This window comes from Somniosus microcephalus, chromosome 14, assembly GCF_052327205.1.
Source record: "Somniosus microcephalus isolate GS21.2 chromosome 14, FLI_Smic_1.0, whole genome shotgun sequence".
In the NCBI taxonomy this organism is placed as follows: domain Eukaryota; kingdom Metazoa; phylum Chordata; class Chondrichthyes; order Squaliformes; family Somniosidae; genus Somniosus; species Somniosus microcephalus.
In genome coordinates this window covers 67,688,262-67,705,415 of record NC_141000.1, presented here as the reverse complement: position 1 = coordinate 67,705,415, position 17,154 = coordinate 67,688,262, and the positions used below count along the sequence as shown (strand labels likewise).

At 43.1% G+C, this 17,154-nt stretch overlaps 1 protein-coding gene across 1 annotated transcript in view; it reads right to left on the bottom strand.

Moving 5' to 3' along the window:
* The window catches only part of epha6 (eph receptor A6), a 981,976-nt gene that overhangs the window by 905,352 nt on the left and 59,470 nt on the right, over nucleotides 1-17,154 (bottom strand). Inside the window, exon 2 of the mRNA XM_086006600.1 lies at nucleotides 7,561-7,625. Within this exon, the coding sequence (XP_085862726.1) occupies nucleotides 7,561-7,625 (65 nt within the window). The remainder of the gene's footprint in view (nucleotides 1-7,560; nucleotides 7,626-17,154) is intronic.

Sequence of the window (17,154 nt, the reverse complement as noted above, 5' to 3'; positions counted from 1 at the left end):
ACCGACTTTAAAATACGTGCTTTTGATTTGATGCCAGGGGAGAAAAACATTACAGAAAAGTAATGCAGTTTGCTGGCCATAAACTGATGGTGCTGCCTAATCAGAAACCGATAGGTAAATATTTAGTCAGCTCTTTATATTTTTGAAATGTTAAATGTAAGCAAATGGGGAATAGACAAAACTCATTTAGGGTAAATTCCTGTTGGTAAGTGTGGTTTCCCATTGTCGATCCTTACAGCTGCAGAGAATGTGGAAGAACTTCACTGCATAGCAAATGACTTTTGAAATGAAGGCTTAAAGAAGCAGCCCTTGATTTTCCTGGTTTCTCACTTGTTCCCATGCAGCACCAAGTGTGCCTATTTAAAGTGGCTGTTTAAGGCCTGCATAGTTATTGCCTTCCAGAAAGGTATACAGTTTTGTTTTCTCTCAGCATTTCATTGCAAGATATGAGGATTGTTTTCAAAGCTTCTCCATCGCAGGATTTAATGCATTTGGACAAAGATGATCAAAGAAGGCATGCCAGGGAGATCAGATGGCAGTGGAGTGGACTGCCCATACTATCATTATAGTATCAACTGTATTTACAGAGCCAAGCACACCAGTCAAGAACGGCCTCCACAGCGTCAGATACAGCAGGGAGAGCTGCAGAGCCATGCCATCTGCTGCAAGATGACCTGAATCCAATCTCTACCGTAGGGCAGGAATGCCACTAGCAGTCAACATTGCCCCATCTGGAACTTTTATGCTTTTGCCTCCCTTTTTTTTTTTAAAGGCAGCTAGATATCGGACACACAGAAAACAAGCAAGATGTTAAGTGTCACAAGTGACACTGAGAGACTTGCACCTGTAGAATTTCTGTTTATTGACATGAAGTGCATATTCTTTTCCCAGACATACACCCCGCTCACCCAAGTCTATAGACTAAGTTCAGGTTGCCAGTGGCAAGACATAGGGAGCCCCAGATGTACACAGGGTATTGCTGGAGTTTAACCAATTAAAACTACACAGTTTACCCATACAGAGCATTGGTAACCTCCCAGTTACTTGTTCAACTAAACCTACCCCATTAAGGCATTGGTTTACAGGGCTCTTTGGAGCCAAAATGGTTAATGTGGTTCTGAACTTCCAATGTAAGATATGTCATCCTGGAGCCAACTTGACTCCAAAGAGATGCAGTTTGTCTCTCCATTAGACAGCTGTATAGTGTGGGTTTGTTATTTAGATAGCACATACCAGGAGCTCCCTGCAAGCAGTATAGTAAAGTAGCATCATAAAATTAAAATGAGCCATTAGCTTCTGAGTCCCAGTTACCGATGTGTTCAATTAACTCTTTTTTTTAAATATAAAGTAATTTCTCAGGATGTGGGCAAGGCCATCATTTATTGCCCATCCCTAGTTGTCCTTAAGTTGGTGGTGAGCCTTCTTGAACCACTGTCGTCCATGTGTTGAAGGTACTCCCACTATGCGGTGAGGTAGGGCGTTCCAGCGACAATGAAGGAACAACCATATATGTCCAAGTCATGATGGTGTGTGACTTGGAGGGTAACTCGAAGGTGATGGTGTTTCCATGCACCTACAGCCCTTGTCCTTCTACGTAGTGGAGGTCACAGGTGTGGGAATCTTTACTGCCAATTACATTATGAGCACCTATTTTTGGGCAGACACTTTCAGTGACCATGAAAATGGGTGGAGACCTGACGGAACATGGTTCACACCCAATTTTCCACCACTGCCCACCCTTTGCACCAGTGAAGAATGATAAGAAATTCATGTCTATAAGTCAAACAACAAGACTGTGAAGAGTGGGTTTGATGGACTGAAGAAGCGTTTCTTATTCCGTACTTAGGTTCTTATGAAATGTTGCAGGATATCACGCAACTTCCCCAATTAAAATATATATTTTTTTAAATCAACAACCAAATGATCACATTAGTCCATAAAAACAGAACATGCTACAACGATTGCTTGAATACTATGGGGGAAAAATTCAGTTGCTTTGCACCTCCTGCTTATGCCCCAAGAAAGTGCTAAGGAGACAAAAAGCAACTAGCGCCCGGGCGCGGCGATGTTTGCGCCACTCGCAAAATTGATCAGACATTTTGCGGTGGCGCTAAACACTACCGCCACGATCTCCTGCGCCCGCAGATCATGACGCAGTCGAGCGTGCAACGCCCCGGACCGGATATTGAGTGGCGTCCTCTGCCTTTCCGCCTGCCGCTAGCAACGACAGATTGAGGGGAACGTTTTGCATTCGGGAAGGGACTGGGGGAGTGCTATTTAAAGGCAACCGCTGCCTGCCTTTTTTTGTCGCCGACATTTTTGCACCACGCATTCAGACAGACGGAGAGACAGACGGAGAGAGAGAGAGAGAGAGGGAGAGAGAGAGAGAGACAGAGAGAGAGAGAGAGACAGAGAGAGAGAGAGAGAGACAGAGAGAGAGAGAGAGACAGAGAGAGAGAGAGAGAGACAGAGAGAGAGAGACAGAGAGAGAGAGAGAGACAGAGAGAGAGAGAGACAGAGAGAGAGAGACAGAGAGAGAGAGAGACAGAGAGACAGAGAGACAGAGAGACAGAGAGACAGAGAGAGACAGAGAGAGAGAGAGAGAGACAGAGAGAGAGACAGAGAGAGAGAGACAGAGACAGAGAGAGAGAGAGACAGAGAGAGAGAGAGACAGAGACAGAGAGAGAGAGAGGCAGAGAGAGAGAGAGAGAGAGGCAGAGAGAGAGAGAGACAGAGAGAGAGACAGAGAGGCAGAGAGACAGAGAGAGAGAGAGAGAGAGAGAGAGAAACTATGGGGGCTGCACTGAGCTCTTTCCCTGGGCCTCTCCATTGTTCTTTCCAGCAGATTTGATGTACAGGTCTCTCCAGGCCGAGATTTAAGGTTGCAATGAGCAGGGTGTGGATGGAGAGCAAGATCGATCCTCCCCTTTAAGAACTGGCCGGTGCCAGTGTGTCTGTGTTCCATTGCTGACTGACATCACATGAGCTTTGCCAGCGCTCTGAGGTAGCGCCTTGTTCCTCGGTGTTAGCGCCTTAAGACAGGTGTGTAGTGCCTGATTTAGCACTCTAATCACCTCCAGGGGCGATAGAAGCCAAGTTTGCAGTCGGAGGCGATAATTAGCGCCAGGCGCTAAACTTTGCGCCCGGCCGATACCAAATTTCTCCCCCTATGCTTATTTCACAAATGATGTGGTCTCCAGTTGTTCAGAATATCATGTTTGATGTTCCTCCATTGTGAAATAAATTGTGTGTTCTACTGGTCCCCACTGAATATCTCAACAGTAATGCTGAAGATAAGAATTTTTTTTTAAATTATGGAGGAATGGAATTTTAAAACATGAACCTATTATACTAAACTAAAAACAGAAAATGCTAGAAACACTCAGCAGGTCAGGCAGCATCTGTGAAGAAAGGAACAATGTTGATGTTTCAGGCATAGCCCTTCATCAGAACTGGAAAACATTACAGAAGAACAGCACGAGGTAGGCAGCATTTACTTGCGACATCAGTGGGTTGGACCAGATTTCTGATGGGCCTGTCTTATTCTCCAAGGGGACTAAACAGTTTGTCCGGAATGTGTAATTTGATCCTGCCTGCTGTAGGAGCAGTCTGGAATGTGTAATTTGATCCAGTCTTGTCATGTCTACAGAAATTGGATGCATGGAAAGCTTTGTGAAGATCTAGTGTTCTTCAATTGTAATTATAGTTGTCCTTGGCTGGTAAAATAAAAGACTTTGGGGGTGAAATTCAGCTCCTTTGCGCCTGCCATTATTGCCTCCAGGGGGCGCTATCAGGGTGCAAAGGGGTTATCGCCGGAAGGGGGGGCGGGGAGGGGGAGAAAGCACGTCCCACGAAATTTGGAGGGGTGCTGCTGAGGCGCTACCCTACCAGTAGCGTCCTGGGCTGCTGCACCTCCGCCGATGAAGTCATCGCCATGCGCGGCGACACCTTACCGCCCCACGGCAGAAATTTGGCTGTGCCCCTGCGACGCTGCCACAGGCAGCGTCAGCGCTAGCCTTGCGGGTCGTGAGCCATTCCAACCTCCACTCGCGGGGTGGTAGTTAAAGGGGAGATACGGCCGCAACCCGCGCTGCAATTTAATTTTTTTTGGCCGACCTCCATGTCGGCCCTCCGTGGTGTGCTATGGCGTAGTCCTGGCCACCATCACACAGCCCAGCACCGTGTTTCGGCATTGGGCTGCTGCAATGGTACCACGCCACCTTGGTGGCCTAGTTGGGGCCATCGGAGGCACTGCAGAGTGCGCAGCAGCCCTCCCCTTTAATTGAAGGGTAGGGGCATTGAAATACAGCAGCGCCACCGTGCCCCAACATTGCCTTGGTTACCGCCCCACCAGGAAGTGGAGCATTTGCAGCCGGGGCGGGACTTCCTCATCGGGCGCAGGATGTTCCGCCTCGCCAGCATTACTGCCCTGAAACGGGGCGCTACCGAATTTCACACCCTCTAATTAGTGGGTTAGTTAATTCTTTGGAGTTTTATGCGTTATTTTCCCTTCTGGAAGTGATAAAAATTCTTGAAGTCAGGGTGTGGGGTACATGGGTGTGTCCAACCTTCTGACACACCAGCGAGTTCACACTGGGAGAGACCGTTCACCTGCTCACTATCTGAGAAGGGATTCACTAATTCATCCAGTTGGAAGAACGTGATCCGTCTTCCCACCTGGATCACGTTCTCGCTCTCATTCCCCCACCCTTTAAGCCTGGATCAGGTTCTTCCCCCAACCCCACTGTTCTCAAAAATGCTCTAGCCCTCCTGCCCCCACACCCCCTTCCCCTCCCCTCGAGTTCCTGACCTTCTCCTCCCTCTGAATTGCTGGCCTCCTTCTCCATGTATCTGCCACCTCAAAAGTGGGAGTGGGACGAGTGGGAGTGGGAGTGGGACGGAGAATTCAAATGGTAAGCATCAGGGGGCTCAGGCGCGTGCTTAAACAGAGGTGTTCAGCAAAGTGATAAACCAAATCTACATTTGGTCTCTCCGATGTGGAGGAGACAGCATTGTGAGCAATGAATACCATACAGTTGGAGGAAGTAAAAGTAAATTTCTGTCTCACCCAGGAGGACTGTTTGGGGCCTTGGATGGTAGTGTGGGAGGAGATGATCGGCAGATGTTGTATCTACTGTGTAATCATGGGAAGTTGCCAGGGGAAGGAGAGCAGGTGTTAGGGGTGATAGAAGATTGGATTAGGGAGTCAGTCACAGAGGGAACAGTCGGAATGCTGAAAGGGGAGGGGAAAATATGTTTGGTGGTGAATCATGTTGGAGGTGGTGAAAATAGAGGAAGATGATCTGTCGAATGTGGAGGCTGTTGGGGTAGAAGGTGAAGACAAGGGGAACCATATCACAGTTCTGGGAGGAGGAAGATGGGGTGAATTCAGAAGTACGGGACATGGGACGGACTCGGTTGGGAGCCCAATCTACCATGGTGCAAGGGAATCCTTGGCTGAAGAAAAAAGGATTATGCTTCCTGTTTTGGGATAGGTAGGGAGTGCTGAATGCAGAAATGCTATTGATGGCTTTCAAAAGTATAAAATTCTTAAATTATTGTCTAGGAGAAACAGTCAAACTAATTATACGCTGCTGGTTATATAAATTATTAAAATGAATCAAAAAAGGCAAAAATGAAAAAATGTCAAAAAGATAGAGGACAAAAAGTAAAACGCAATATTTCACTGCTCTTGCAAGCAGTATCTTCAGAAATAACAAACTAGAGAGATGAGCGATTTAAAGCTCAGCCTTAGCTGGTCTCTATAATTTTTATTACCAATGTGGAGCTTTACTTCACCTTTAGAGTCTTTTATCAGTTTTAATTTTTATTTTTTTAAACTGATGGTATGTAATATGTTTTGACATCTCTCTTGAACCCTCCAAAGGCTAATAGATTTGTCAAACAATTAGAAAAGACAGGCAAAATAGAAAAGGAGGTGGGGTAGCCCTGATAATAAAGGGTGAGATAATACTGTATTAGCCCAGAAAATCAGGATGTAGAATCAGTATGGGTGAAGCTAAGAAATAAAGGACAGAAAACAGTGGTGGGAGTAGTTTATAGCACCCCCCCCTAATAGTAATGATAGTGGTGGACATATCAGGAAATTAGAGGAGCATGTAACAAGTGACTATAAAAGGGGTTTCACCTACTCTAAGGAAATATATCCTGTTTTGTCATAGTGTATCGATACTAACTCTTCCATACTTGGATAATGAGGGGAAAGAGGCCATAAAAAGTTGAGCACAGAGCAGAGTCCAGTGATTCAGGAAGCAGAAGCTCGGAATACCATGGAAATGTATATTATGTAGTATGCCTCTGTTGAATCAGTCAGGTTATACTAGCTGCATGTAGAGAGTCTGGCTGCTTCAGAAATGCTGACCACCATGTATGCTCCATATCTGGAGGGAGCCGAAACCCCTTGTGTGGTCAGTCAATAGGACCACTAATCACAGGACTTCCTTACACTCATACGCTGTAAAAATCTATTTCTGAACATGTTTGCCAAGGGTTTCAGTAGCAAGGTAACTGGTATCTTGGAGTAATTTTTACATGCCATTTAACTATTAATTCATACAATGGGTGAAGGTTTAAAGTAGAATTAATAAAAAAAAGAACTCCAGACAATAAAAAGGAAGTTTGATCTTGACTTCAGAATACAGGTGAAGTTAATGTGTAAGCCTACTATTCAATTATTTTATGTTCTTCTCTGGCCTAATCCTACAAGTCATAATTTAAAAAAATGGACTTGAACATAAGAACACAAGAAATAAGAGCAGGAGTAGGCCATACGGCCCCTTGAACCTGCTCTGCCATTCAATAAGATCATGGCTGATCATCGAACTCAACTCCACTTTCCCGCCCAATCTCCATATCCCTATATGACTTGCGTCATATATAAGAATTGATTGTAATTTGTGTTTAATCTTCTACACCATGCTTACAGCATTATTCAATCAATTTTCTTGCTGTTGAGAATGTATTTACACACTGTCACATTGAAGCTTCCAGAAAAAATGCTGCATTTAGATGTGAGAATTATGTGGAGTTATGTCAGGTCATCATGTGACAATACTACATCAGACCATCATATGGATAGATCTTATTGGAGGTGAATCATGTGCAGCAACATGGAATTGATAGCTCTATGTTGGTATTTCACATCACACTTACAATCATAGCAGCATTAATGTAGTATGTAAATATGACTATAAAATGGCATTAGCCACATATTAGGATTCTCCTTTGGTAAGGAGCTGACAAGAGCCAAAAGGTGAATTCAGAGTTTTAAAAAAAATCAAGTTAAAAACCGCTCTTCCACTGCAGCTATATATTTTTAAATTTAACCCAACCTTCCAGTGTTAATCATTTTAGAGCTTTCAACATAGTTGTCCTTTCTATAACAATTATTCACGCACATACAGAAGAAGCATTTGCATAAACATGACATCAAATTGTGACAATATTCTGTGTGTCCCATAAGTGATTATTAATTTTATTAAACTGTTTTGTGGCCTATAAAATATAAGCACACAGTAAATGAAAATTATTGTGACTCACCCCATTTAATGGGTATGCCTTCCATCCCAGCTCTCCTAGTGCAGCTGTTGTGTCTAGTAGCACAACTGGAAATAAGCAAAATGTCAATATTAGCATTTAATTGACATTTGCAAAGGCAGCAACAAATAATCAAAGACTATGTTCATTTCCAGTGTCAATTAATGGCTTAAGCCTTCTGTGCATACATTACAAGTGGTTATACTCTTTTACCTATCCAATGATGTTGCGATTTCAAGATTGATGCCGAGAGTACACAAAGGAAGTTAACTAGTGAAATTGGCCCCAAGAAAAGCAGTACCAAGATTTTATCAAATGGTCAGAAAGACACTTTAGACAATTGATACCTGGAATTCAATGTCCCTGTAAGACACGGTGAAAAGTAATTATGTAATACTCAACTAATAGAAATATTAAAACAGTGGTGCAGTCAGTTCCACATGTGCGGCATTCAATCCTGAAGCAAGCAAATCCCTGAATATTATAAAGACCCTGTTTTATTGCTTGCCCAGCATAATGCACGGGGCAGGATTTTATTGGGTGTACACTGAAATGGCTAGCCATTATAGGTTTGTTTTCCTTTTAGGGAAGACTGATGAAAGTAATGTTACTTTTAATTTGTTTCATTTGAAAGATTTTGTTCTGAATGTAGATTAATGGATCATAATTATTCATCCCTTTGAGACAAAGGAAAGAACGAACAAACAAACTTGAATTTATACAGCACCTTTCACAACCTTAGGACATCCCAAAGCACTTTACTGCCAATGAAGTACTTTTGAAGTGTAGTCACTGTTGTAAAGTAGGAAACTTAGCAGCCAATTTGCACAGAGCAAGGTCCCACAAACAGCAATGAGATAATGAGCAGATAATTTATTATAATGATGTTAGTTGAGAGCTAAGTATTGGCCAGGATATCTTGAGGTTGTGAAAGGCAGTATATAAATGCAAGTTCTTTCTTTAATGATTATCAGTTGACCTGGCACAAGATGTCATTAATAGAGACAGGCAAAACTCATATGTTGGGAGTAAGCCTGAATGCATACATTAGTGTAGTGCTTTCCATAGTTGGGTGCCTAGCTGCTAGGCCACTTCAATAGTTCAGATATTTAGTGCAGCACATAGCTTACTCTCAAATGGTATTTGCCTTGCATCTACCAGTGAGCTATATTTTTAAACAGTTGCTGTGTGTGCAGTGTGACACAATGTTTAATAATTCATCTATTGAAAAATTTTACGACCTTCATAAATTAAACATGACAGTTTTATTCATGATTGTCACCCTTTTGTTCAATTGCAGCACACTGCTAAATAGTCTAACAACCAAATGGGTCACCTTTATATATATGTGCGATAAAACCATTTGGCAGGATGCTGGCAGAATCCTGAAACTTAACTGCAATGCGCGCATGCAGACAGAAGCTCATTATTTATTCAAACACTTCTGTGCAAGACACCAACCAGCAGGCACGCCTCCAAGATGTATACAAACCAAACTGCAATTATTGCTGTCAATGTTTCCCCCCCCTCCTCAAATGAAACGCACGTTGGGTGAATTACTGGGAAGCTAATTTTGACATTCGTTCTTTTGTAATTGATTATCTAGATTACTAATAAACTGTTTTGATACTTAATAGCACATTGTGTTTTATATTGAGTAACACAATGCCCAATTCAACAACATAAATCCTCATTTATGCAAAACTTCCACTAAATTCTAGCCATGTGATGAACACAGCTGGTTAAAATGTAGGTCCCCATGTCATCTTCTGTAGCCATATATCAGAAACTGCTAAAAGAAAATCAGAATTCTGAAACATTCTTAATGCATATTTGGCTCTGCAGATGTAGTATCGCTGCATTCATTTTAGATATTTACAAATGTGATTTAATTTATTTCTTGGCAGCTGATTAGGGTAGTGCCATGTTACCCTTCTGATGGAATGCATCAAGGACTAAGAACACATGTGGATAGGATTGCCCCATTTTAATCCAATCTTGTAAATACCTGCCGCATGGAACATGCTAGAATTGAATCTAAATAGAAATTTTTACCCTGTATGTATAATGAGCCCCAAGATGCACAGTGAAACATAAAACTAATGTTATTTATGTCACTGAACATCTCAGTGAGCCACAATGAAACAGCAAAAAAAGCATTCCCTCCCCAGGTGATTCTTTTTGCTCCTGAATGTATCAGTGTACAGGAAAGGCACATTTTTCACTTCTTCCGTTTTCCACACTTCTGCTCTCACCCCTTCCCCTCCCTTCCGGAACCACGATAGGGTTCTCCTTGTCCCCACCCCACCAGCCTGCACATACAATGGATCACCCTCTGCCATTTCTGCCACCTGCAGAGTGATGCCACCACCAAACACATCTGCCCCTCCCCCTTTCAGCATTCCGAAGGGACTGTTCCCTCCTCTGGTCCACTCCGCAATCACCCCCAACACTCCCTTCCACGGCACCTTGCCATGCAAGCGCAGGAGCTACAACACTTGCACTTTTGCCTCCTCCCTTCCTACAATCCAGGGCCCCAAATAGTCTTTCCAGGTGAAACAGCGATTTACTTGTACTTTTTGCAAATTAAAAATACTGTACTCACTGCTCACAATGCGGTCTCCTCTACATTGGAGAGACCAAACACAGATTGGGTGATCGCTTTGCGGAACGTCTCCATTCAGTCTGCAATCATGACCCCAAGCTTCCAGTTGCCTGTCATTTTAATTCTTCACCTCCATCGTGTGGTGTGGCACTACCACCGTGCTAAATGAGATAGATTCAGAACAGATCTAGCAGCTCAAAACTGGGCATCCATGAGGCGCTGTGGGCCATCAGCAGCAGCAGAATTGTATTCCACCACAGTCTGTAACCTCATGGCATATCCCTCACTTTACCATTACCATCAAGCCAGGGGACCAACTAGTTCAATGAGTAGTGTAGAAGAGCATGCCAGGAGCAGCGCCAGGCATACCTAAAAATGAAGTGCCAACCTGGTGAAGCGACAAGATGGGCTACATACATGCTAAACAGTGGAAGAAGCATGCCAAAGACAGAGCTAAGCAATCCCACAACCAACGGATCAGATCAAAGCTCTGCAGTCCTGCTACATCCAGTCGTGAATGGTGGTGGACAATTAAACAACTAATGGGAGGAGGAGGCTCCATGAACATCCCCATCCTCAATGATGGCAGAGCCCAGCATGCATGTGCAAAAGACAAGGCTGAAGCATTTTCAACTATCTTCACCAGAAGTGCCAAGTGGATGATCCATCTCGGCCTCCTCCCGAGGTCCCCACCATCACAAAAGCCAGAGTAATCTTTCTGAAATTTATTCTTGAGCCAAAAGCCATTCACCTCTGGAATATCAAGCGAACAATGTGATGTTCAATACAGCTGTTCCAGTACAGCTGCAACACTAGCATCTACCCAACAATGTGGAAAACTGCCCAGGTATGTCATATCCACAAAAAGCAGGACAAATCCAATCTGACCAGTTACAGCCTACTCTCAATCATCAGCAAAGTGATGGAAGGTGTCGTTGACAGTGCTATTAAGCAGCACTTACTCACCAATGCTTAGTTTGGGTTCCACCAGGGCCACTCGACTCTAGACCTCATTACAGCAAAGAGCTGAATTCCAGAGGTGAGGCGAGAGTGACTGCCCTTAACATCAAGGCAGCATTTGACCGAGTGTAGTATCAAGGAGCCCCAGTAAAATTGAAGTCAATGGGAATCGGGAGTTAACTCTCCACTGGCTGGAGTCAAATCTAGCACAAAGGAAGGTGGTTGTGGTTGTTGGAGGCCAATCATCTCAGTCCAGGACATTGCTGCAGGAGTTCCTCAGGGCACTATCCTAGGCCTAACCATCTTCAGCTGCTTCATCAATGACCTTCCCTCCATCATAAAAGGTCAGAAGTGCAGATGTTAGGAACATAGGAACAGGAGTAGGTCATTTAGTCCTTCGAGCCTGTTCCGCCATTCAGTGAGATCATGGCCAATCCGTGACCTAACCCCGCCTTTGCCCCGTATCCCTTAATACCTTTGGTTAACAAAAATCTATCAATTTTCAGATTTAAAATTAACAATTGATCTAGCATCAATTGTTGTTTGCGGAAGAGAATTCCAAACTTCTACCACTCTGTAGAAGGATTTCCGAATTTCACTCCTGAAAGGTCTGACTCTAATTTTTAGACTGACTCCTAGTCCTAGACTCCCCAACCAGCAGAAATAGTTTCTCTCTAGCTACCTTATCTGTTCCCCTTAATATCGTGAAGCGTCGATCAAATCACCCGTTAATCTTCTAAATTCTAGGGAATACAACCCTAATTTGTATAATCTCTCCTCATAACTTAACCCTTGAAGTCTGGGTATCATTCTGGTAAACCTACGCTGCACTCCCTCCAAGGCCAATATATCCTTCCTAAAGTGTGGTGCCCAGAACTGCTCACAGTACACCAGATATGGTCTAACCATGGCTTTGTATAGTTCTACCCCCTTGTATTCTAGCCCTCTAGATAGAAAGTCCAGCATTCCAATAGCCATTTTGATTATTTTCTTTACCTGTTCATGACATTTTAATGATCTATGTACCTGGACCATCCCCCCACCCCCAAGTCACTTTGGACCTCCACTGTCTTTAGCAACTCCTGACTCCTCAAAGCCTTTCTACCATCTACGAGGCACAAGTCAGGAGTGTGATGGAATACTCTCCACTTGCCTGGATGAGTGCAGCTCCAACAATAATCAAGAAGCTTGACACCATCCAGGACAAAGCAGCCCGCTTGATTGGCACCCCATCTGCACATTCACTCCCTCCACCATCAGCGCACCGTGGACCATCTACAAGATGCACTGCAGCAACTCGCCAAGGCTTCTTCGACAGCACCTCCCAAACCCGCAACCTCTACCACCTAGAAGGACAAGAGCAGCAGGCACATGGGAACACCATCTCCTGGCAAGTACCCCTCCAAGTCACATATCATCCCGACATGGAAATATATCGCCGTTCCTTCATCGTGGCTGGATCAAAATCCTGGAACTCCCTCCCGCACTATGGGAGTACCTTCACCTCACGGACTGCAGCAGTTCAAGGCGGCGGCTCACCACCACCTTGTCAAAGGCAATAAATGCTGGCCTAGCCTGCGATGCCCACATCCCATGAATCACCCACTCTGATCTTGGCCTCCTACACTGTTCCAATGAAGGTCCATGCAAGGAAAAGCACCTCATCCTTCGATTAGGCACTTTACAGGATTCCAGCCACAACACAGAGTTCAACAATTTCAGATCATAACCTCTGCCCCCAGTTTTTCGAACAGCAGCTGTTGGTAACAGCTTATGAGTCTGATATTCCCATTCACACCTCCTCTAGACCCATCTTTTGTTTCTTTACTTGTCCCATTACCATCTTGTTTTGCCTTGCACCATCATCCCTTTTGTCATTTAATCTCTACTTCCGTCCACCCTATCACAGACCATCCCTTTTGTTCTTTTCCCCCCTCCCCCTTTCTCTGCCTTTGTTCTTGCTTAAAGCCCATTACATCTCTTAACTTTTTCCAGTTCAGATGATAGGTCATCGACCTGAAACATTGACTCTGTTTCTCTCTCCACAGATGCTGCCTGAACTGAGTATTTCCAGCATTTTCTGTTTCTATTTCAGATTGGAAAACTGCTAATGTAACACCCTTATTTAAAAAGGGTAGTAGGCAGAAGGCTGGAAACTATAGACCAGTTAGCCTAACATCTGTGGTTGGTAAAATTTTGGAGTCCATTATTAAGGAGACAGTAACAGGACATTTGGATAAACATAATTTAATAGGACAAAGTCAGCATGGTTTTATGAAGGGGAAGTCATGTTTGACAAATTTGCTGGAGTTCTTTGAGGAAGTAACATATAGGGTGGATAAAGGGGAACCAGTGGACGTAGTGTATTTAGACTTCCAAAAGGCATTTGACAAGGTGCCACACAAAAGATTATTGCTCAAGATAAAAAATCACGGGATTGGGGGTAATGTTCTGGCATGGGTGGAGGATTGGTTGTCTAACAGAAAGCAGAGAGTTGGGATAAATGGTTCATTCTCAGACTGGCAATCAGTAACTAGTGGTGTTCTGCAGGGGTCAGTGCTAGGACCCCAACTCTTTACAATCTATATTAACGATTTGGAGGAGGGGACCGAGTGTAACATATCAAAGTTTGCAGATGATACAAAGATGGAAAGGAAAGTAGTGAGTGAGGAGGACATAAAAAACCTTCAAAGGGACATAGACAGGCTAAGTAAGTGGGCAGAGATTTGGCAGATGGAATACAATACTGGAAAGTGTGAGGTTATGCACTTTGGCAGGAAAAATCATAGAGCAAGCTATTATCTTAATGGCAAGAAACTGGAAAGTACTGCAGTACAAAGGGATCTGGTGGTCTTGGTGCACGAAACTCAAAAAGTTAGTATGCAGGTGCAGCAGGTGATCAAGAAGGCCAATGGAATGTTGGCTTTTATTGCTAGGGGGATAGAATATAAAAACAGGGAGGTATCGCTGCAGTTATACAAGGTATTGGTGAGACCGCACCTGGAATACTGCATACAGTTTTGGTGTCCATACTTAAGAAAAGACATGCTTGCTCTCGAGACAGTACAAAGAAGGTTCACTCGGTTAATCCCGGGGATGAGGGGGTGGACATATGAGGAGAGGTTGAGTAGATTGGGACTCTACTCATTGGAGTTCAGAAGAATGAGAGGCGATCTTATTGAAACATAAGATTGTGAAGGGGCTTGATTGGGTGGATGCGGTGAGGATGTTCCCAATGATGGGTGAAACTAGAACTAGGGGACATAGTCTTAGAATAAGGGGCTGCTCTTTCAAAACTGAGATGAGGAGAAACTTCTTCACTCAGAGGGTAGTAGGTCTGTGGAATTTGCTACCCCAGAAAGCTGTGGAAGCTACATCATTAAATAAATTTAAAACAGAAATAGACAGTTTCCTAGAAGGGAATTAGGGGTTACGGGGAGCGGGCAGGAAATTGGACATGAGTCTAGGTTCGGATCGGTCATGGCCCTGTGGGTGGCAGAGCGTGCCCAGGGGCCGTGTAGCCTGGTCCTGCTCCTACTTCTTGTGTTCTAATTCTGTGTTAGATTTCAGGAGATGGTTCTATTCACAGGGATTAGTGGAGACCTCGGGAACAGGCTGCCAGCTAGGAGTCCTTCAAGAGTAAATTGGGCCTGTTCCTGGCTGGGGTGGAGATCATCTTTTACAGAAGGTAAGTACTGCAGGAAATACAGGGACAGAGTGATCTCCTGGACGAGTTTCAATCGCCTAGATGGGTCGGAGAGGAATTTCCCAGATTTTTTCTCCCAAATTGGCCATTGGGTTTTTAGCTGTTTTTTCGCCTCTCCTGGGAGATCACATGGGTTCGGGTGGGATGGAGAGTGGAAGTAGATTTGAGGTTAGGATCAGATCAGCCATGATCTTATTGAATGGCGGATTGGCCTACTCCTGCTCCTATTTCTTATGTTCTTATTTCCAGCATCCGCTTTTGTTTTTCACTTTAAAAAAAAATTGCGTTAGCCTCAACCATTTTCAGGACTTGTATGGTAGAGATTAAACAAAGGGTAAAACTCCTTCAATGATGCTTCAACAATATACTTTTACTGCTGCACGAGTATGACGTTTCTATTTATGCTTCTGGCCATTTTCCAGGATCTTTTAATGTGAGACTGCCAATTTAGTGCAAACTAATGCGAAATTATTAGCAGTTTTGTATGATGGGACAACAGCCACTACGAACTGGATTGAAATTGCCCGAACGGATTCTACTTATGACCATTAAAGCTGGCAGAGGGAGAAGATTTTCATCCCATCAGTCCAGGCTTGATTCTAACTGTGGTCCTGAAGACAAAAAGAAAAATGTTTAGAACCACTATGGCACCCAAATTCCCAATGCAGGCACATTTTAAATAGGTGCAGTGAAATGGAACTCAGAATCTGAAAACAATATTTTAATTAATACTGAAGTTTCTTTTAGGTTAGATGTCCCTATATAAGTTGTACATATAACATCAAAGGACATGTCATGCATCAAGGCACCATCTTTGCAAGAATGCAGTATGAGCTGCATTACTTATGTTATAGTAACTACTTGGTTACAATTTGGTTAGTTGGTCTCCCATGGCAAAAAAAAATATTGGTTCACAGTATTTGTATTACAGATCTAATAACTAAAAATTAGACATTTTAAACTCTTTAAAATTCTTTCAATTTCAATAAAATGAAACCTTTCTTTCTGTTGAAATCTTTCCACTGGGCATTTTGGGCCCACAAGGTGCAGAAACATCGGTAATCAAGTTAAATAAAATTAAATATTTCCTCACTAAGAAAGATAATTAGCTAATCATTTAATAGGCCTTACAATATAAATGAAAGCTTTCTCCGTTACTTCTGAGCTGAACAATAATGCAATCTTAAGATGCCCACCTTTTTAAGATGTACTCGGCAATGCCTTTGGACTGTGCGTCAATCGCTGGAAAGCTATCACTCAAAAGATGGCCACTTTGAAACTGCTTTGTGATGCCCTTGTTTGAAAGGGCCAATAGGGAGTTGTTGCCATGGAATAATGCTGCAATTTTCCGTCACATTCATACCAATCACAGCATTGGAAAAAAGTGCCATGGTTCACTGATGATAGGCAATGTTGTATAATGAAATGATCTTAACAGAACGCAATATCCGAGTTATTATTATTTGGGGGCCTGCAAATGCTATTTTGTTGGTTTAACAAAACAATGAACAATTTGAGTTTAAAGTTATATATTTCATCACCAATAACAATTAATCTATTGCTAATGTGTGTTTTGTAAAAACATAGCCCTTAACTTTTCTTTTCACCCAAGATATATTTAATCTGTATAACATTTATTTTTAATTCAAAACATGTTCTTTTTTTTTTTTTAAATAGATTAGTTTCAAACACAGACTGACATCAACTGTAGAAACGCTTTCTGCAATGTAAACTAAATGCTATCTATATCTAGTGGGAAGAGATACTGATGACCCCATGCACACTATCTTGAATTCTAATTACTTCTATCTAACAACATAGCCTTCTGGGATTCACTGCAGGAATCAAGGTGATCCAGCAAAAACACATTGATAACAGTCTTTTAATGTGGTGCCATAGCCATTCTTTTTCTCCTACTATGAAAAGTGTGATTCAAATCAATGCTTGTTTATTAAAAACAGATTCCTCACAGTCAAGAGCTACTCTGGGAAGATATCTTGCACAGAGGAGGTGTCATTACCCAACAGCAAACTGACATTGTAACTTGTTGTAGGAATGTACAGGTTAACACGAGTGTCAGAAGCTTTGTAGAAGAATGCTCACCTTGTCAATCAGAAACCGGGAGGGAACAACATATTGCGCAAAAAGATTAAAAATTGGTGTTGCTCCAAGTTGAATTCTATTTTGGGGTAAAAATCCATCTCTCTCCAAGTTGCTTTCCCTCAACTTTGTTCACCTCACATTTACAGAGGCCCCAGCCAATAAGGTAGAGATGCAAGCTGTTGCTAGGCTTCAACCCTCCAACAGTGTGGCTCCTTTTTATGTT